The sequence below is a fragment of the Vidua macroura genome, chromosome 24 (genome assembly GCF_024509145.1).
Source record: "Vidua macroura isolate BioBank_ID:100142 chromosome 24, ASM2450914v1, whole genome shotgun sequence".
In the NCBI taxonomy this organism is placed as follows: Eukaryota; Metazoa; Chordata; class Aves; order Passeriformes; family Viduidae; genus Vidua; species Vidua macroura.
In genome coordinates this window covers 3,872,641-3,893,107 of record NC_071594.1, presented here as the reverse complement: position 1 = coordinate 3,893,107, position 20,467 = coordinate 3,872,641, and the positions used below count along the sequence as shown (strand labels likewise).

The window sequence follows — 20,467 nt, the reverse complement described above, 5'->3', positions numbered from 1 at the left end:
TCGCTTTTAAATGTGACGAGCTCAGGTTTTCTGGCTTCCCTGGTCGTCAACACGAGCGAGGTGTCCCTGGGGGTCCTTCCCAGCTGGCTCTGTGCCCGCTGGGCTCTCTCCCAGCCCGGGGACACCGGGCACAGCATCCACGGCTGGAGCTGATTTACAGCCCCGCTAACAGCCCGCAAGAACAGGAGAGAGGCTGCATTCATCAGGGACTCTTTATTAGCAAAAATAAAGGATTTCTCATATCATTTCAGATAAATAGGTGAAAGTTCACCCAGTGACAGAAGCCGTGCTGATGTTGTCCTTGCCTCCAGGGCTGTCCTTGCTTCTCCCACAGCATCGAAGGTGTTTGGAGGGATAAACAAGCTCAGAATTGGCTCAGCGGGAGCTTAATGTGCTTTGTAAGAAGCTTAATTTAAGTTTTACAGTCTTTGGCTGCCCTTGAGCCTGAGCTTTCAGCAGGAGGAGCGACCCATGGAGCAGCATTCCTGCCCTGCTCTGGAATATCCAATTCCCTTGTGGGCAGGCTGCCAGCAGGAATCCCCTGCTGCCACCAGAAACATCCACAAAGAATAAATCCGGCATAAATAACCTCTCCTCAGCTGGGACTTGCACAGCAAACACCAAACTGGCAGTGTTTCATCAGCTGGGGGCCCTTAAACTTCTAAATATTAGAAGTAAAAGCCTCTCTTGGGGTTGTGGCATTTTCCTCTGGCTCAGGGTCCACTGGGGTGAGGAGGAAGCTGAGCCCTAAAATCAGCCACTTCTGGGGGCACTGAAGCTGCTCCCCCTGCTCGTGGGGATTAAAAATCCAATCCCACCATTGGCAGTGCTGGGAGCAGCCCCACGGATTTGAATGCAAATTACCCGAGCCACCTTAAAATGGTGGTTAATTAAATACCCTCTAACTTCTAAAAGAAAATGAACAGCAGTAAAACAGTGAGTAAAACCCAGTCAGAGACTGGGAAATAGTAAGGTTAACTTTGGAAAGTGCAGGGTGGCTGATCCAGCAGCTCTGGAGGGCAGATACTGAGCAATATTTAAATCAAGTTCTATTAGAACCAAATATTTAATTCCTTTTCCTAATTTTTAAAAATTTAGTCTGGACTAATCTCCAGGCTGAAGTCTAAAGTGGAGTCAGCCAAGCTGTTGCTGTGGCTTTTTCTCCTCCTAAACATAAAACCACCTGATTGCATAAATAAATAGAGATAGATAAATAATAGAGATATGAGGAGAGGGCCATTTGCCTAAAATAAAAATTTGTTGAACTCAGAGCTGGCCTTGCTCCTAATTCACTCAGGATAAGCTCAGCTTATTGTCTGCCCTCCAGAAAAACACTGCTTTGGACGTTTTGAAGCTATGAATAAAATAGCACTACAATAAACAATATTAAAATATTAACCAATAAATAGTAATTTACAAGCTCATCACTCCTTTCTTCAAAACATACTGTAAACATCAACACTGAGGTATTAGAAGTAATAAATAATAAATTCAACTCTTAAAAAAAAAAAAAACCCAGCTCTTAAATACAATATTAAGCTGGAAATTATTGTAACCCTTAACCTGAACCTTGAGATAACTTAATTTGAGCTCTTGCAGCCTAAAGTGATTTTTAAACACGTAACAGGATTTGGTGTGGAAAATCAGACTCAGGGGTGTGCAGACTCAGGGGTGCTCTCAGTTCCTTCTCTTCATTGTTAAGTATTTTTCAATGTAGTTGATGAAGATGTCAAACTCTCCCATGGCCTTGTAGATTCCGTTCTTGTCCATCTGCAGGGGAAAGCCAGGTGTGTTTAGTGTGGCTGTCACAGACATGTGATGTACAATGCCTGCACAAATTCTCCTCCCACGGCCACCTCCAGCTCCTCTGCCCAATCCCCTGGGAACTGCAGAATTCCCACCCTTCAATCATCGCTCTCTGGATTCCTCTGCTGCAAGAATTTGTGTGATTAAAGCCTTTTCTGGGCTCTGTTCTCCCCTCGAAGCTGCCTGCCCTGCCGTGGCAGCAGGTTCCTCCCAGCCCAGCCCAGCCCAGCCCGGGCATGGCCTTACCCTGCTGAAGGTCTCCTTGATGTGCTCCATGCTCCTGCTCCTCTCCTCACAGGTGAAGAATCTGTGCTGCAGAGGGACACCAGCACGGCCTCAGCCCCGGGGAGTCCTCCCCAGGGCTCTGGGGGTGGCTGTCCCCCCCTCCTGTCCCTTGTCACTGCTGCTCCCCACCTTCCCCGTGCCCCGTGCGCCCGCAGCAATTCCAGCTGGTTTGCACCGTGCCCTGCTGGAAGGAGCCCGCAGTGAGCCCAGCCCGGGCTCCCAGCCTGTCCCCAGCCCCGTGTCCCTGCTGCCAGTCCCTGGGGACAGCAGCTCCCTGTGTGGGACAGGGATGGTCGCACCTGACCCCAGTGGTGGGCTCGCGGCCACTCCAGGTGTGATTCCAGCAGCTCCCGCATCCAGGTAAGGGACAGATCCCCTCCTGCCCGCCCTTTGTCTCTCCTGCCAGGCTCTGATTTGCAGGGCTGGCTGCACCAAGCACTCCTGCACCATCATCCCTGAGCTGCTGTGAGCACAAACCCCATCCTGGATCCCCGGACCCCACAAACCCTGCCTGCCTGGACCCCCGCTCCTCCACCCCATCCCACCCCCCAGACCTGCCCTGCTCCCGGGCAGCGTCCCCGAGCCGCTGAACGCCACTCACACAGCGCCTCATCATGGCTCTCAGGCTCAGCAGGAGGTTGCCCAGGTCGCCCATGCTGTGCTGGTGCTCAGCGCTGGTCCTCATGGCGCGGGGCAGCACCTCCTCCATGTAGAAGCCCATCATCTCCGACACCGACTGGCAGCCGAGCCTCCCCTGGGGGACACGAGGGGGAAGCCTGCTTGGGGATGGCCACCAGCACCGGGGCTGGGCTTCTACAAACCAGAGCTGGGCTGGGAGCCACGCTGGCCACGGGGCAACCTCGTGCCAGCCCCGCCACAGCCACACGTGTCCCTGCAGGGTGGCACGGCCAGCCCGGCGTGACAGCAGCACACGCCCCCGTTTCCAGCCGGCTTCCCTTCTTATGAAACGCCTGCCCAAGGACGGGGAAGGAGGAGGAACCCGCAAGGGAATGAGATTCTTACCTTGATTTCCTCCAGCAGGTCAGAGCTGAGCAGTTGGATGCTGAGGTCGTCATCTTTGGATTGCTGGGGGAGGGTGGAATGGAAAAATGAGCTTTTTCAGGCAGGCGGTCAACTCTTCCCATTTGCCCTGACAAATGATCCTTCCCTTGTTTGCATTTAGGGTTTCCCTGCAGCAGAGGCAGAGGGCACCCAGTGCTCGTGTGAGCAGAGCACAGTGACACCAGGCAGAGGGGTCACTCTGCTCCTCAGCCTGGCAGCACAAGGACTGTCGGGTCAGGCCAGCAAGAAAATGAAATCCCAGCCTTTGGTGCCACTGAATTTGTCAATGTGAAACTCCCCGGGCTGAGCTGGAGCCGCTCTCTCTCCTCAGCTGCACGGGGCGGTGCTGTCTGAGGGTGCTGCTGCACACAGCAAAGCTCTCCAGAGGTGTCAGAGCCCTGGCAGCCCCTGGGAGCCAGCCCAGCCTCTCTGCCAGGGCAGGAGGGTTCAATCCCCCTGCTTTGGGTACCCCTGTGAGCCTCCTGTTGATGGGAAAAAGGGGGTTTTGTTCTTGTGGTGCCTCTGTGGCACCGGCTGCAGTGGGGTGGGCTGGCACCACCCAAAGCCTTAAAAGCTGTCCTGAGAGGTTAAAATTATTCCTCCCCAGCATTATCTGGGAGATTCCCAGCCAGCTGAACATCTGAAATCTTGCCTGTGTTCGTTTGATGACAAAGACGAGCCGTGACATTAGCTTGAGATTTGAGCTGGAGAATTACCTTGTTTTATTGCTAAAACACATTGACATGGGCTAAAACAGCAACAGGGCTGTGAGCAAGCACCTCTGTCAGCCACGGCAGATGCTCTGAGGGCATCGTGTGCTGTCTGCTCAGCAGCCCTGAGGCTCCTGAGATGCAGGGCAGGGACCTTGCACAGGCACCAGTGCAGGGGTTGTGCTGCTCCCCTGATAAAACACCTTGTGCAGGTTTTGTGGATCTTTCAAAGAAAAAAATCTGCAGCAATAGATTTCCCTTTTCACCTGGCACTGACTTCAGCAGGGCTGGACCTGGTTGCCCTGAAGAAAAAACTATTTCCTTCCTATTAATTCAGTGATTAACTTAGTTTGCAATATTTCGGGGGAAGCTTGGCTAGAAAGGTTTGCAGAGGTTCATTATGAAACCTCGAGTTCATTGTTAATGAAAAAAAATAGGAAGAAAAGCCTGACAGATTTTCTCTCAGTGAGCAACGAAACCGAGCTGCCCTTAACGCAACACAGCCAAATCATTTCTGCTTTGAGGAAACTCTTCCCCCTCCTCCAGATCCCAGAGCCTTGCAGGAAAGGTAAAAACCAGAAGACAAAACAACGATACTTACAAAATAATCCTTAATTTCCTCAAACTTGATCCTCAGCTCTTTGAGCTTGGCGGGCAGGAGCTCGGGGAAGTGCAGGCAGGAGGGCTGGGCGCGGGCGGGCGCGGTGCCCAGCAGCAGCAGGAGCAGGATGGGCACGGCTGTGCCCCTGGGGCAGGTCCTCATGCTGTGGGGCAGGGCTGCTCCCCTGTGCTGCAGCTCTCGGGTGGATCCCACGGGAGGGTCCAAAGCAGATCTGCAGCTTTCACCTTGATGGAGCCCCTAATTTATACATCACTCCATTTCCTCTCCCCATTTCCTGACGAGCAATATTGGGGTTTTAAGTCAGTATTAAGCCCAAATGTCACTTGGGTTTCCCGTCAACTTGGGTTTCCTGTCCTCTCCTCACACCCCATCAATTTTTTTGTGCTTAGACTCTGCATTTTTTTTTTACATTGCTTGTTTCTTGTAAATTTATCTGTGGCTGAGGAGGAAAGCTGCAGAGACACACGAAGCCAAGGTGCTGCGTGATGTGGATTTATTCTCACAGTTCCATTTTTTATTTTTAGATCAATGTTGTATTGTTAGGGGGGGAAAAAAAAGTGTTGCTACCTTTAAATCTCAGTATCAAACCTGCAGAGAGCATCACTCAGCAGAATTGCTTTTCATGAATTGTACAAATTCTCTGTCTCTTCCTTTGGCATTCTAATCTGCAAACACACATCATCACCTGAAATCTTCATTTTTCATTCATTGGGTTCTTTCTTTTTTTTTTTTCCAGTTAATGCACATGCCAGCTGAAGCCAATGTGAATTTTCACTGCTCAGCAAGCTCAGTTTGTGCTCCCAAATATCAGCTGGATGCCAAGTGGATCCCAGGGGAGGATCCCAGCCCTGCTCTGGTCCCTTGTGGATCCTCCAGGGCAGGATCAGGATTTGTGCCACTACTTCGATGCCTGGTGTTAAAGTGCATGAGCGGGTGATAAAAATTCATTTTCCAGGCTTTTAAATCTTATTTTGTTTCCTATAAATGGACATCAGCCCCATCCAAGCAGCAGCATGTCCTGTCTTAGCTGGGACTTATTGTCCCAGCTGTGATAAAATTGTCCCTTCGGAGCCACAGAAAATTCCTGTGACGTCTCCCCATTTTCCGTTTCCCTCTCTTTTCTCCTCTCTTTCTATATCTATTTTAGCCCAAGCCCCCTGCTTCCTTGGGATAAAGATTTCACTTATTTATTCAGGAATTTGGCATCCAAGAAAGTGAGAGCAGAGATAAATTTGGCTTTTTGGAAATCAGGGGATTTTCTTTGAAATCCCTCATGTTATTTTAAAAGAGCTCATTCTTCCCAGTAGGGAAGCCTTCCTCCATTAGGGAACAAATCCCTTAAATTCTCATCTCCTTCATCACACTGATCTTCTTTGAAGTTGAATTTGTGAACCTCTGAGAGGGGAATTTTTTGCTGGAAAAACACTGGAAAAATACAAAGTGTTGTTTGTTCCTGCATACTGAGAGTTTTCCCACTTTATTTTTAGGAGCAGGAGAGAGGGATGGTTGGCATGCACCATAAGAGCAAAGGGGAGGAAATATCAGCAACTGGAGAGCCTGAGGCAGGGAAAGTGTGGGATTTTGTGATTTGTTTTCCTTTTTTCTGTTGGTGTTGCCTCTTCCAGCGGTGATGGGGAAGCTGCTCCTGGGGAATCAGTGCAGCTGAGTCATGGCCTGGGTCATGTTTTTGGTGACCCATTTTTGTTCCCCTGCTCTAAATCAGCCGTGGGGCTTTTCCCCTTGACTGTCAGCAGAATCCATCTGAAAGGAGAAGGGCTGAAAGCTCGGACCAAATTAGTCTTAAACTCAGTTCCCACAGGCAGAATCCCACCTTTCCCTGGGATCCCACACACGTTTTTGCTTCTTTTGCATTAATTTGAACCTGCCAGGGGTCAATACATCTTCAGTGCCAAGACCTGGAAGGCTGCTGAGGCTTCACCCGGGCATGGAAGCTGATGTGTGAGGTTGGTTCATGTACTCCTGGATCCTCAAATCCTGGAGCTAATCCCAATCCCTTCGGGGAAGGATGCAGCCCCAGGCTCTCCCCTGCAGTGGAAGGGCTGCTCAGCCTCAGCTGTGGGTTTAGGAGCCGGTGTTTTTATGGGGTACGTGGCAGAGGGGCTTTGAACAGAAGAGAGAAGAGAAGAGAAGAGAAGAGAAGAGAAGAGAAGAGAAGAGAAGAGAAGAGAAGAGAAGAGAAGAGAAGAGAAGAGAAGAGAAGAGAAGAGAAGAGAAGAGAAGAGAAGAGAAGAGAAGAGAAGAGAAGAGAAGAGAAGAGAAGAGAAGAGAAGAGAAGAGATCACCAGGTTGGAAGAGACCTTTAAAATAATCGAGTCCAACCCAGCCCCAACACCTCAACTAAACCCTGGCACCCAGTGCCACAGCCAGGCTTTGTTAAACACACCCAGGGGTGGTGACTCCACCACCTCCCCGGGCAGACCATTCCAGAACTTTATCACTCTTTCAATAAAACCTTTTTCTTAACATCCAGCCTAGGCAGCAACAGGAGATGGAGCAGCCCCACGGCGTTGGGAGCCTCCTTCCGCCCTGCCCAGCAGCTGAGTGCTCATTTCCAAACTTCTCTTGTTTCGAGCCACCCTGGCTCTCCATGAAGTCACATCTGACATCCCGAGCGTGCTCTGGCTCTTGTGCAGTTCCCTCCAGCCCGTTGTGGAAGCCTGGGCTGTGTTTTGGGGCTGGCAGCAGCGTCAGGCAGCCGTGCCCGTTCCGCAGAGGAAACTCTGGCGTGCGCAGGGCGATTCTCTGCTGTGTTTACCTGCGTTTCCTCTGCCTCGTCAGAGATCTTGACGGTGCAGTTTCGCTGTGACTCAGCCCTGCTGAGCGCTGTGGAAAGGCGGTGGCTGCACTACTACAGCGAGCTTCATGAATGAAGAAAACACCTTTTCCTAAAGAGTGTCCGGGGGCCGTGGGTGTAGCGCTGAACCTTTAGGAAACAGCTTTCTTCTTTGCCAAGAGAATCGCTTCAGGAAGGAGAGCGCGTTCCTCAAAAGCCATTCGTGTGCTTTTACCCCACCTCCCCCAAACCTCTGACAGCGGCAGGTTCACAAGAAACAGCGGGGCAGCAAACGCTGCTTCTGCACTGGAACACAGGCCCGTGGGCAAACGCGTTCTCCCACCATGTGCCAAGAGGAAAGGTTGGTCCCAGACATGGTCTGGGCAGGGTTTGGGGTCTGATGTCCTCAGGGTCCACCACTGGAGCAGGGTGGCTCCTCCTCACCCTGAGAATTGAAGAGCCTTTTCTTATCTTGGCAAGGTTTGATGCCACAAATTTTTACCTTTTTTTGCCCTCTTGGTTTCTCCATTGCTTTTAGACAGAAGGACGTGGTGTAGCACCATCCCTGGAGGGGTTTCACCATCCCTGGAGGGGTTTCACTATCCCTGGAAGGGTTTCACCATCCCTGGAGGGCTTTCACCATCCCTGAAGGGGTTTTACCATCCCTGGAGGTGTCCAAGGAATGCCTGGACGTGGCATTCCGTGCTCTGGTCTGGTGACAAGGCAGGGATGAGTCACAGGTTGAACTCAATGATCTCAGAGCCTCAGTGATTTGTCATTCTGTGATTTTCTGCACTGTCTATTCTAGGCATAACTTGGAGTATCCCCTCCATTTCAAGGCTGTCACAGTGGTGTTGCTCTTTCTTTCCTTTTCAGAAATTCCTCATTTCTCATCCCTGCAGATCTAGACGATCCGCTGCTGGTGACGCTCGTGGGGGAAGCAGGGACATGGTGGCCTTTCCTTCACCCCGTGTTTGAAGCGATGGCACTGCTCTTTCAGCAGCCCAGTGCTGATGACTAACAGTTCCTGGTGAAGCACCAAGTGCTCTGCTTTGTGTTTTTTTCAAGATTTTTTTCCTGCTGGCGAGGCGTGACGTTGGATATGTCAAATGTGGAAACCTGGTCAGACCTCGTGACTCACGTCGACCTCAACAGGTAAATCCCAAATTGCTCTTTGGAAATTTAACCAATGTCACTGGTTTATCTTGTCCAGAAATGGGTTATTAATCATGAATTAGTATCACTGGACTTTGATGTGACTTCTAATGTGACACAGAGAGAACGTTACATAAGAAGTTCTTAGAAGGTCCAGAACTTCCACGTGATCTAAATTAAGCTGGAAGTGTCTGGAATTGCCACATGAAAGAGTCAAGTGAAGGAGACTTTCTCCCCTCTGCAGATGCAGTTTTGGTGATAAACTTAACGGAGAAATATTTGTACTTTTTAATCGCACACATAAACCCCCCAATATTTGCAATTCTGTTGCAGCCTAAGGCAGAGATTGAATAATATCCAAATTTAATATCCCCCCTGGAATTCCAGGGTGCCCTCTGCCAACCTGGAGGAGCGAGCTGTGCTTTATTCCCTATTTTCCGTGGGTTTTGCCACTTTGAGCCCTTCTCTGAGGTGTGTGAGGAGTCGTGGGTGAGGTCAGTGATGCTGCCATCATCCCCATGGGGCTTTTCCCACTCCACAAAGAAAACAGAGGTGTTGTTACATTTTTCTCTCTTTTATTTCCCCTGAAATCAGCTGCTGACAGGAATTTTATGATGCTCACAGCACTGTCCTTAGAGAAACCAACAGGATCTTGGCACTGGAGTCTGAGGAGTGGGGACTGTGTGCTCCAAGTGAGGTTTTAAATGAGTTTCTTTACAGACAACTAAAAAGTGTAAAAGTATGCAAAAACAAACAAACAAACAAACCAAAACAAAACAAACTTAATATATAATCCATTGGCTCAAACATCACTTGCACTGCCTTTTTTTTGATCCTTCTACAGAAGCAATTTCGAGCAACTCCTGCCCTGAGCAGCTCATTGCACAAGTGCTGCTTTGAGTTTCTTTTCTCTAGTTCTGGTATTACTTGGGTGGGGGCGAGGGGAGGAACGTGTGGATCTTCTGGAGAATATTGACTTTGTCACGATTTATCACCAAAACTCTGACCAATAACACAAGCCCAGCCTATTTATAGCGCTGAGGGGTCATAAGACAGAAACTCCTTATCACGGTTTGAGAAATCAGATCAGCCCAAGCTGCTGCTCGGAAGCTCCAGGGTGAATTTCAGAGCCAGCTTCACTCACTTTCCACAGCAGCACCAGGCCCTGCAGCCAACACTGGCCTGGCAACCCCCACCGTGGGGTTTTGGGGTGGTTTTTGTGTGGTGATCACGGAGAAGGTTTGGAAATCCTGGGTTTTCTCTGTCACCCCACAAAGTGCGGATCAGCTCTGGCCGGGGTGGGGATGGTGGCTCAATCTCGAAGCTCGAGGGATGCTGCAGCATCCCCAGAGCTGCCAGGGGATTTTCCATGTGCTCCCCCTGTGTCTTTCTTCTCCAAAAGCTTTGCTGTGGTTTTTTGATTAAAAAATGGTCCACCAGATGAACTTTTTGGAGGTTATAGAGGCTTTTAAAGTGTTCAAATCCCCCTTCTGTTTTGTCTTTTTTTTACAGAGGGAACAGGTGACCCAACCTCCTTCTCCTGACAGATATCTTAATATGGAGACCCAAAGAAAATCATGGAATCCTGGAGTGCTGTGAGTTGGAAAGGACTGTGAAGTTCATTTATTTCCAAGCCCCTGCCATGGGGGCAGAAGCTATAAAAGTTCAACTGAAATCCTGCTGCTCCCCATGGGAGCTCTGGTGTCAGCTCCACTCCTGCTCAGAGCTTCTCTCCTCGAGCTTCTTCAACATTTTCCCTGGGATTTATCTTTCTGGGGAAGCTTGAGGAAGATTTACTCCATTTAACAGCATCAGGCATTTTTGTCTCTGTTTGGTTATTGCTCTCCCTGTGGCTTTTGAGGACTGTAACTAGGAAGTGGAAGATGAAGTTGAATGGTGGAAAACCCCTCTCACTATTTAAAAATAAGAAGACAAAAGAAAAAAAAAAAAAAGAAGAAAGAACAAGATCTGAAGCAAAGTTCCTCTGCTGTCGGGAAAGGAGGGAACTTCATCCCCACTCCTCAGCAGTGTCCAGCAGTGTCTGCTGAAAATACAAAGTCAAATGAAGAGCCAAAATCTTCACAGTGCCCCTGATTTATATTGATGGCTAAAAGGGGTTGTGCAGGGAGGAAATGCTCTGGATTTTCCAGAGCTTTCAGTGTCCTCCGAGGTCAGGGGACAGAAGGCCAAGCTGGTCTCCCCGTGTGTGCCAGGATCAGGCAGAGCTATCCAGGGGAATTGGAGAATCTTCTGGAAAAATCAACCTTGCACCAGAACATGATTTTCCAGGAATTTACACCTAGAGGCAAACAAACAGTGCCCAACTTTTCTGGTTTTTTTATCAAATCGGGCAGGAAGAGAGTTATATAATTCGGTGGAGCCCAGCGGCTGTGACGTGCCAGCCTTCCCTGCTTGTCCCTGACTGCCATCTCTGTGCCCTGGGGCCAGAGCTGGAGCAGAACTCCCCAGGCTCACGTGCATCCATCCCGAAACCAGCCTTGGCTGCTCGGGGTTGTGAAATTGAGAGGGGCAATATTAACCCAAAACCGAAACCCGGCGCCGCGAGCCGCTTGCGTACAGAGCCAACAGCGAATTTACTGAAACACAGCTTTCAGTTTTGGTGAAAGCTGAACCTGGCTGGCTATTGGAGTGATTCATTTGCTCCCTGGATTGTTCAAAAACGGAGCTGATAGCAGCCAGCTCTCAGTTTCTCCTTTATTAGGTGTCATTTATTCCCTGCACTGTCAGCACATTTCACCCTCGGGGCAAACCCGGGGGCTGTGTGGGACTGTCGGGTCCATTGGCTGCTCCACGCTGCCAAACCTGGTTTTCCATCAAAAGACTCTTTTGGGAATATGCTTTAGGGGTGGTTATGGGGGTGCTGGGGTTGACTGTTGGACTAGATGATCTCGAAAGCCTCCTCCAGCCTGGGTGATTCTGCATTTCTGTGAAGTGCCCCGTGTGACTTCTGCTGTCACAGCAGCTTTTAGTTCTCCAGGAATAAGGATGGGAGGAATAGGAGAGCTGGGTTTGGGCAATAAGAGAGCTGGAGATGGGTTTGGGAATCCCAGCAGACCCTGGCCCAGAGCCCAGTGCTGGTCCCAGTGGTGTTGGTGCTGCTGGTGGCACCGCTCTTGGAATGTGATGGATGATTCCCTCCCCTTTTTGGGCAACTCCTGAGCTGTTGCAATTTTGGGATGAGAATTTCCCAAGGGTAATTTGATTCTCCAGTGGTGCCTGAGCTGGGCAGGGGTGAGCTGGGCTCCCATGGGCTGGTCCTTGGCACCTCAGGGAGAATGAACAGCCTGGCTTTGGGCCCAGGGGCACTTTGGGTGGACTCACATGGACACAGAGGTGGCAGCTGAAACCCAAGTGCTGGATAGTTGAAAAAAAAAAAAAGCTTTTTGAGCTGAGTTATTTAACTCTAAAAACCTGAAATATGCATTTCCCTGTGGGGAAGATGCCATTTATGATAACCAAAATATGAGCTCACGTTTTGCCAGAGCAGGGGAAACAATTATCTAACCTTCCACACCCCCCACCCTGGTGACTAAATGAATTTTCTGCAGAACAGCTGTTGATGCTCGAGATCCTCCACCACGCTTTTCCTCTTCCTCAAAGGTGAATCTTAGAAGAGGAGGGGAAAAAAAAAAAAAAGAACATTTCCTTTTATTTTTAATAATTTTTTTTTTGCAATTTCTTTCCGCTTTCAGGGTGAAATCCTGCCTCAGCAGCAGCGGCAGCGCCCTCGGTGAGTCACTGGGCAAGTGTCACATCTGTGCTGGGCAGGAGGTGGCACAGGTGGTGGCACTGCTGGGACGTGGCCCTGACCTGGCCAAGGATGTCCAGCCAGGACAGGGGGAGCCCAGGGTCACCCCAGCACTGGGGTGATGCTCCCTGGGGGACGTGGCACTGTCCCCTTCCTGCTGCACTGGGGACACCCTGGCCTGGGCTGTTGGTGTCTGACGATGGCAGGAAGAGCCCCAGAGGGACAACCATGGGTGATGCCCTAAATCAGGAGGAGTTGGACACTGGAGTAAGGGACATTGCCCTGGATGAGGGACATTGTCCTGGATGAGGGACATTGTCTTGGATGAGGGACATTGTCTTGGATGAGGGACGTTGTTTTGGAGTGAGGGACATTTTCTTGGGGTGAGGGACATTGTCTTGGGGTGAAGGACATTGTCTTGGATGAGGGACACTGTCTTGGATGAGGGACATTGCCCTGGATGAGGGACATTGCCCTGGATGAGGGACATTGTTTTGGGATGAGGGACATTTTCTTGGAGTGAGGGACACTGTCTTGGATGAGGAACATTGTCTTGGATGAGGGACATTGTCTTGGGGTGAAGGACATTGTTTTGGGATGAGGGACATTGCCCTGGGTGAGGGACATTGTCTTGGGGTGAGGGACACTGTCCCAGGCTCTCCAAAGGTCCCTGAGCCCCCAGAGCTGGGAAAGGAGCTGCTCTGCCCATCCTAAAGCTGCTGAGAGCCCTGGGCAGTGTGAACCTCTCGGGAGGAACCCTGGAAAGCAGCTGAACCTTTGCTCTGGATGTCTCTTGGAGCTTGGCTGAATAAATCCGCATTTCCCTAAGCCATGCTCAGCCTGTTGCTCCCTACGAGGCAGCGCCAGCGTTTGATTTTCAGAATTATTCACGGGGTTGAGGCTCAAAACGTGACTGAGGAGAGGGAACACGATGTACCTCTCTCCTCTCTGGCAGAACCTCCTCTCTGAGTGTTTTCTGACTCATTTGTCGAGTTTACCGAGAAAAACAATTTTTTTTTTTTTTTTTTTTTTTTTTTTTTTTTTTTTTTTTTTTTTTTTTACTTCTGTCAGCAGCACTGCAGAGCTGGGGCTGGGTGAGGGCAGGGCTGAAGCTGGCCCTGGCCAGGCTTTCTGCCCATAACGAGCTGCACTAATTAAGAGAGAGAAGAGCAGTCTGATGGTCAGGGCTGGCAGAGGGCGTTTCCATGACAGAGAGTGCCAAGCTCACGGAAAGGGTGACATCAGGGGTGGCACCTGTAGGGTGCTGCTGTCCAGGCTGTGCCTGGTTCAGGAGGACAGTGCCAGATCAGCACTCCTTCAGACGAGGTTTTGGCTTTGGATTGGAGGGACAGGGATTTCTTGACAATTAAATATTGATTTTTAAGGAGCTGAGAACTGCATTTCACATTTTCATTGGCATCCAGCTATGCAGAGGGCAGGGCTGGCTCAAAAATTGCATCACTTCAGGTGCCAAAGAAATTACTCCAGTGCAGAAAACCTGTTGGACAAATACCTCAACAAAAAAAAACACACAGAAACATTTTCTTCTGCTGCTGAAAACAGAATTTGACAGGGGTTTTGGTGAGCTACAGCATTATCAGGGCAGGTGTAACACCCCACAACCATTTTTATTTCAGGTGGCTGAGTTGGTTTTCGCAGCTCTTCTCCTGCAGGAGATCAGGGAGGGTTCCTGAGCCCAGATATTGCTGCTGGATGCTGTTATTAAGGCTCAATTCTTCCTTGATGAAAACTTCTAGGAGCATTTCTCTCACTCATGTTCTCTGGCTCTGGGGACCTGAGAAAAACCATTATCAGGCTCATATCTGAAATGATGGTTTACCTAAAGCTGCTGTGAAATAGGGGCGATGACAAAGAATGTCAAACCAAAGGTGGGCTGTTGAGTGTTATCAGAACTTCTTAGAGCACAAAAAGTGCCTTGAAAGGCACTATTGAAACTGCCTTATCACCCCCAGACACTTTACTGGAAACCTGATGTTAAATGTGAGCTGGGAGCAGCCCTTGAGAGCGGGGCGCCTTCGCATCAGAGCAGCTCGATGGCAATTTCTTGAAGGTTTTTTTTTTTTTTTTTTAGGATGAAATGATGATTTGAAATGAATTATTGGGCATTAATTAAGCTGGGTGAGGGCAGGCTCAGGAGTGCAGTTACTCCCAGCAGCACCACAGGGGACGGAGCAGGGCTGAGTTTCCCAGCGTAACCAGCCGGGGGTGAGTCAGTGCCTTGTCCCCTCCGAGTGTCTGGTCCCTGTCACGCTCCAGGGCTCTCCAGGACCGTGTCCTGTGTTAGTCACTGCCCCAAGCCCTGTGTCTGCCGCAGCCTGGTGCTTTCTGCCGCCCTGGAGATGTTTTGTCACCGCAGCAGTGACGGTGACAGCGGTGCCGGGCAGGGCTGAGCATCGTCCCCGCGGCGCTGTGGGGACACAGCGAGCTCCAAAGGCTCCTTCCTTCCTCCCAGCGTTATTCTCCAGCTGCTCTGGGGATATTCCCTCCCTGGTCCTGACTCAGCCCTTTCTGTGCCTCTGTGATGTGGGATGCGCTGCTCGCCGCGGACTTTGCGTAGGTGATTTCTCTGATGAGTTAATGACACCCAGGGCTGAGTTTTAATTCCCGAGCACCAGGACAGCTGGCTCACAACTCTTTCTGCTGCCTTCGCTTGTTAGTTGGGCCATCACTAGCCTTGGAGTGCCCTGTCACAACGTGCCTGCCATAAAACCCCGAGGGAGGAGCTGGAAGCGTTCCTGGGGAGAGGAGCGCCTTCCCTGCCCCATTCCCAGCGCTGCAGTGCCCCAAAGGTTTAACTCAGTGCCTGCGGGAATCACTTCCCATTTTACTGAGCTCATCTGCAGCGTCACACTGCCGAGTTTCAGAAATCCCTGTTCCTTCTTTCCCTCTTCCTTCCCAGAGCAAAAGAGGGATGAGTTGCTGTTTTATTGAGGGTGTTTTCATGCTGCTGGAGCTGGCGGGTTGATGAAAGCCTGGGGAGATCCACGCTGGGGGAATTTGCTTCCATCTGGGTTTGGTCCAACGTGTTCTGATGGCTTCAAACTGCCAGAGGGCAGGGATGGATGGGATTTTGGGAAGGAGTTCTTCCCTGTGAGGGTGGTCAGGCCCTGGCACAGGGTGCCCAGAGCAGCTGTGGCTGCCTCTGGATCCCTGGCAGTGTCCAAGGCCAGGCTGGACAGGGCTTGGAGCAGCCTGGGACAGTGGGAGGTGTCCCTGCCATGGGACATGAGATGGTCTGTGATGTCCCTCACAACCCAAACCATTCTGGGAACCCTGCTGGTTGCACCCCCTCTGCTCTGAAATGAGAGGCCTTTGGACATCCCCCACGTCCAGCACTTGGGGTGCTCCATCACCACCATTTCACACCCAGTAAAATCCCAAAACTAAAATCTCCCTGGGTTGTTCCCCACCCCGATGGGGTTTTCCTCCTCCTTGCCCTTGTGCTGAGGGTCCTGCTGTTTCTTTTGCTTTGCAGAAGGTCGGTGACAGAATAGAGAGGCTGAGGGACACATGCAGAGACCTGTACAAGGCCCTGGACCCTGATAATCCAAAATTTCCCTCCTGCTCCTGTATCATCCCAGCATCTCTCCTCCACCTCCCCCACAGCCACGTCTCCTCCTTGCCTTCTGGCACTTGGCTGACCCATCCTGGGCGTCAGTTCAGTTACCAAAAGGAAAAAAAAAACAGAAAGAAATCCTTTCATGTCATCTGCCATTTACATAATGAAGTAAGAACTCACTGCCTCTTCCATTGTTTCCTCACCCTGCTGGGTGTGCACCGGGCTCCCGGGAATTCTACCACTTCCTCTGCTTCCAGCAAAACTTTTGCTGCAATTCCAGGCAGCAGCTCCAGGGATTTGGGGGAGGATTAACAGCCCAGACCCCTCCAACACCTCAGCCAGGGCAAATCCAGCCTGCTGCAGCGTGGGCCCTGCCCTCTGGCCGATTTCCAGCGGGGTGAGGGAGGCACGGTGGGCACATCTGAGGCACTTCCAGCAACCCTGTGTGCAACAGCCTGACTAGCCTGGGCAGAAAATCCATTTGCCTAGTGACAGATCTCTGCTCAAGACTGAGCTTGGTTATCAATAAATTAATTAGTCACCCAGCAGATGCGTGCAGGACAGCCCTGGCCCACAGGCACAAGGTACACCTGCACTGCAGCAGGGACACGCTGGGGCTGCTGCTCCAGGAGCCTGCTCCAGAGGCTGCCTCTGGCATTAGAGGGGTGACTTTGCCACCCCAGTGCCCTCCAAGTCCAGCTGGCCATCCCTCCTGGTCCCAGAAACTCCAGGGAGTTTATTTAGCTGCACATTTTTGCTTGTAGACTGAGTGAAGCTCTCTCCAAAAAGGGGCTGCAGGAACATCCAAACCAACCTCGGAGCCGACGGCACAGGGGCCTGGGGTTTGCACCAGCACTGCCACATCCGTGTGACAGCGTGCCCCAGCTGACAAAGCCTGGCTCCCTGGGGACAGCCTGGGGCTGAAATGCTGGGAGGAGAACGTGTCTGCTCCTTGGCTGCACCAGTTTTGCTCAGCAGGGAAAGCTCGTGGTGAGGTGGTCACGGACGTCACTGTGCCACTGGGCAGGGGGCTCGGGAAGGTGTCAGTGGAATTTCTGTCCTTCTGCAGGGTGACAGATGTGGACTGATCACCTGAATCCCCTCTGACCCTGGAAACCACCTCTTCTGCCAGCAGGGTGGGAGCTGTGTCCTCCAAAACCCCTGACCTCGTGTTTCTGTGGAGATGATAGAGAAGTGTCCAGGAACCGAGGAGATTGGGAACAGCATTCCCTGAACCTGGTAGTAGGATTCCTTGAATCTGGGACCAGGATTCCCTGAAAGTGGCAGAGGAAGGCCACTTGTGCCAGGACGATGATGGACTTGAGTTTCACTTGCCAGAAGTCCTGGAGTGTTGGGACCACTGGCATCTTGTGGGGTGATGCCACTGAGCTTCCCACATCCCAACACCTCTGTGAGGAGCTGGGAATGGCCCCTCTCCAGGAGGGGATTGCCAGCATTGCTCCATGTTGGGGCGTTTTGGGGATGTGACCCCAAGGACGGTCCCTAATTTTGGGATTTCACATCCCTCTTCCCAAAACAAAACCCACGCAGTGATGCCAGAGTTCCCGCCTCCGTAGGTGAGGGAAACACCTGTGGGAGAGAGAGCTGGTCCCTTGCACGAGCTCATTAATTCAGCAAATTGCAAAGGGAAATACGTGCTGGGAAAAGCAAGAAAAATCCCAAAAGTTAATCCAAGAGTTATTTCCTCCTGGTACGGGATAAAAACGCCTCCTTCGGAGCTCTCCAGGCCAGATGTTGGTGAGAGAGGTGAACCCACACCAAAGAGCAAGGTAAGATACTGAATTTATCCCTTTGCTCTATGTCCTTTTGGGTTTTCCCTTGCATTCCTATCTCTGAAATATTTTTTTCATTAGCGACCTTAATTTTCAGTGCTTACAAAACTTGTGTTTGACTTATGCTATTCCAGAGGGAAGCTGGTTTCTTTTGGGATAAAACTTGGGGATCTGTTACTTTCAGTCAGTTGCCTCCTGTTGCTTCTGTGTCATTAGACTTAAAAATTTAATTTCACTGTATTTGTTTTTCTGATAACATCTTTTCAGAAGATCTCTGTTTATTTAGATGCATTTTAAACTGATATTTATTTTTCCTTTTCTTTTTGAGCTCTTCAGTTAAATATTTGAATTTTTTTTTCTCTTGCTCATGGGGAGCAAAAAGAAGTGGGTAAGAGATAGCAATGAATATGGGGTTTCTAATACAGGTGTACAAGTTTTAAATAAAATATGTGTATTTTCTTATGGATCATATGGAGTTGTGTTATTTAGGAAAATAAGGAGGAATATTCTCTTGCTTGGGCAGGTCTCCCAGGCAGCCAACATGAGAGGATCCCCCCTGTTCCTCTGCCTCTTCTCCGTGTCCTGCTGGGTCAATTTGATGCCGACAGCTGGGGACAAAATCTTCCACTTTGGAACCTGCAGGGTTTCCATAAGCATGACAGAGATCAGGGCTGGCTTCACAGCAATTAAAACCAATATTGTGAGTATTTCCCAGGCTCCTGGGGGGCTGGGGGAGCCCTGGCAGCTCCTGGAGCCCCTCTGGAAGCAGCAGCTCCACGCCCATCTCCGTCCTCTCCGCAGCAATCCAGAGACCCCATCCGGACCCTGAGCATCCTGTCCCACCCTCACTCCCTCCACAAGGTCAAGGTAGGTGGCCCTGGCTGGGGAGCCCTCCCAGGATCCAAAAGCAGGTGAATGTGACTTTGAGAAGTGCAATCTATCATAAATCAGTAATTTTCAGCTTTCTCACACCGCAAAGCCCTGGGCAGGAGCCACTGTCTGGGTCTCAGCCTCTGATACGCAGCTGCAAAATCAGTTGGTTTTATTTTGTGAGACTTGCTGAGGATGGATCTCCTGGAAAATCAGCCTAAAATGATTTCCCATCTATTTTATCAGCTTCAATCAAGCACCACTGTAGAAGCTTTCTCTGAGTCAAACTGTCTTGCTGTGTTCAGCTACCACAAGTTTCCTGTCAGAGATGCTTTATCCCAGAGAGCGACTGCAGGTTACACCCCTTTGGAAGAACTTTTAATCATTCAATTAATTTTCTAAGTCTTCAGACAGATGCTGCATCACTTATCAGCTCTTCACCTTCTACGTGGACAAGGTTTTCAAGCACTGCAGGACCGAGGACTCGTTTGTGAACAGGAAAATCAGCAGCATCGCCAACTCCTTCCTCAGCACGAGGAGGAAGCTCGGGCAGTGTGTAAGTGCTGGCTTCTGCTCCAGTGTGCATCTCTTAATATTTCACCTATAAACCAACCTGGGAGATTTATAAAGCTGCAAAATCTCTATTTCTATAAATGGTTTTTAATGAGAATACGAAGCAGAGTGGTGTGAAGAGCATTCTGTCCACTGAGAGAGTTTTATATTTGCCCACTCACCAGCAAACTCTCCCGTTGGTCCTAAAGCCCAAAATTTATCCTGTCCCTGTGTCTGTCAAGTGAGCTAAAGCCTGATGTAGGGACCTGCAGCCTTTCCCACAGTTCCACTGTGTCTCAGTCTATGATGCCCAGCAAAATCAGAAACTGAAATCTTATTTTTTAAAACTAACTACCCAGACAAATGAGTGAATCTTGTTTTTCCAGCGTGAGCAGAATAATTGCCTGTGTGGGGAGGAATCCACGGAGAAATTCAAGCAAATACTCGCAAACTATGAAGGGGTGAGTTGGTGACTGAGCCCGCTAATTAGCACAGGTATTTAAATTCTCTTTATGTTGCCTTGTACTGACGGTGTCTCCTTACAGCTCATTCCTTTGTATGTAATTTCAGCTGAATGTCACATCTGCAGCCATGAAATCCCTGGGGGAGCTGGACATCCTCCTGGACTGGATGGAGAAATCTCGTTAGCGGGCGGCGTTAATTACCCACGGGCTGGTGCTGAGGAGCTGCAGGGGCTTTGCAGAGATGAGAGGGACAATAAATCACTGCATCAGTGCAGCTCCCCAGCAGTTCCAGCTGCATTCAGGCAAGCGTGGAGAGCTTTGCCAGCCAGGGACATCAGCAGAGTCTTCATTAAGACGGAAATAACGAGTTTGATTAAATCGGCATCGCCCTCGCTGCTACCAAAGGATGCTCCCAGGGAAAACCCACAAGGGTTTATATTGCTGGCAGACATAAGCTGTGATAATGTCATAAAATTATTGTCTAAATTACAGATGTTTTGTCTAGGGAATGTGGGGAATGAGTGCTGAGAGCTGGCTGGGAGGACTCTGGTGCAGCTGATGTTGCATAAACCTGGGCTCGGTCTCAGTGCTGCTGCCACCGATGGATCTATCTGAAATGAGAAGCACAGTGTGGGAAATGCTTCCAAGAATAGGTCCTAGCAGGTATGTCAGGCCTCAGAAATCTGTGTTTCCTTTTGAGATGATATTTTCTGCCTTATCAGTAAAAAAGTTTCTGTGCAAGATATGTGGTTGCTGAATAGAAAAAGGTTCTTGAGTGTATTGAGCAATTTACTGATACTCAGTAGTGAGTTTTGTGGAAATTGGTTGTGATGACCATAAATAAACCCAACTTGAAACTGTGCTGAGTCTGTCTGTCAAAATTCTGAGGAATTGTATGATTCTTGCTGGTGAAACTTTCTGAATTATCTGTGGTGTCCTCTTACAGCAGATGCTGTCACTCCAGCATGCCAGGGCTGATGCATCCTCCTGGGCATGCCAGAACCA

General features: G+C 50.1%; 2 protein-coding genes across 2 annotated transcripts; one reads left to right on the top strand and one right to left on the bottom strand.

Annotated features, from left to right (window-relative positions):
- Positions 1 to 1,677: 1,677 nt before the first annotated feature.
- On the bottom strand, positions 1,678 to 4,626 carry IL10 (interleukin 10). Its single transcript, XM_053998236.1, has 5 exons — positions 4,465 to 4,626; positions 3,115 to 3,177; positions 2,693 to 2,845; positions 2,053 to 2,118; positions 1,678 to 1,770 (listed from the first exon to the last, which is right to left on the bottom strand). Exons 1-5 carry the CDS (start codon positions 4,624 to 4,626, stop codon positions 1,678 to 1,680), a joined length of 537 nt encoding a protein of 178 aa, XP_053854211.1.
- Positions 4,627 to 18,081: 13,455 nt separating this feature from the next.
- Positions 18,082 to 19,893, top strand: LOC128818687 (interleukin-20-like). The gene is made up of 5 exons (XM_053998237.1): positions 18,082 to 18,276; positions 18,378 to 18,443; positions 18,850 to 19,002; positions 19,385 to 19,459; positions 19,569 to 19,893. Exons 1-5 carry the CDS (start codon positions 18,118 to 18,120, stop codon positions 19,644 to 19,646), a joined length of 531 nt encoding a protein of 176 aa, XP_053854212.1. The 5' UTR covers positions 18,082 to 18,117; the 3' UTR covers positions 19,647 to 19,893.
- Positions 19,894 to 20,467: the final 574 nt, after the last annotated feature.

Bases quoted from the DNA above. Each gene is read 5' to 3' on its own strand.
- IL10 (XM_053998236.1), bottom strand. From the start codon at position 4,626: ATGAGGACCTGCCCCAGGGGCACAGCCGTGCCCATCCTGCTCCTGCTG. The intron at 2,846-3,114 runs GTAAGAATCTCA...CGTGTCCCCCAG, and splicing joins ACCTGCTGGAGGAAATCAAG to GGGAGGCTCGGCTGCCAGTC. The intron at 1,771-2,052 runs GTAAGGCCATGC...TTTCCCCTGCAG, and splicing joins TCAAGGAGACCTTCAGCAGG to ATGGACAAGAACGGAATCTA.
- LOC128818687 (XM_053998237.1), top strand. From the start codon at position 18,118: ATGAGAGGATCCCCCCTGTTCCTCTGCCTCTTCTCCGTGTCCTGCTGG. The intron at 18,277-18,377 runs GTGAGTATTTCC...TCCTCTCCGCAG, and splicing joins CAGCAATTAAAACCAATATT to CAATCCAGAGACCCCATCCG. The intron at 19,003-19,384 runs GTAAGTGCTGGC...TTGTTTTTCCAG, and splicing joins GGAGGAAGCTCGGGCAGTGT to CGTGAGCAGAATAATTGCCT.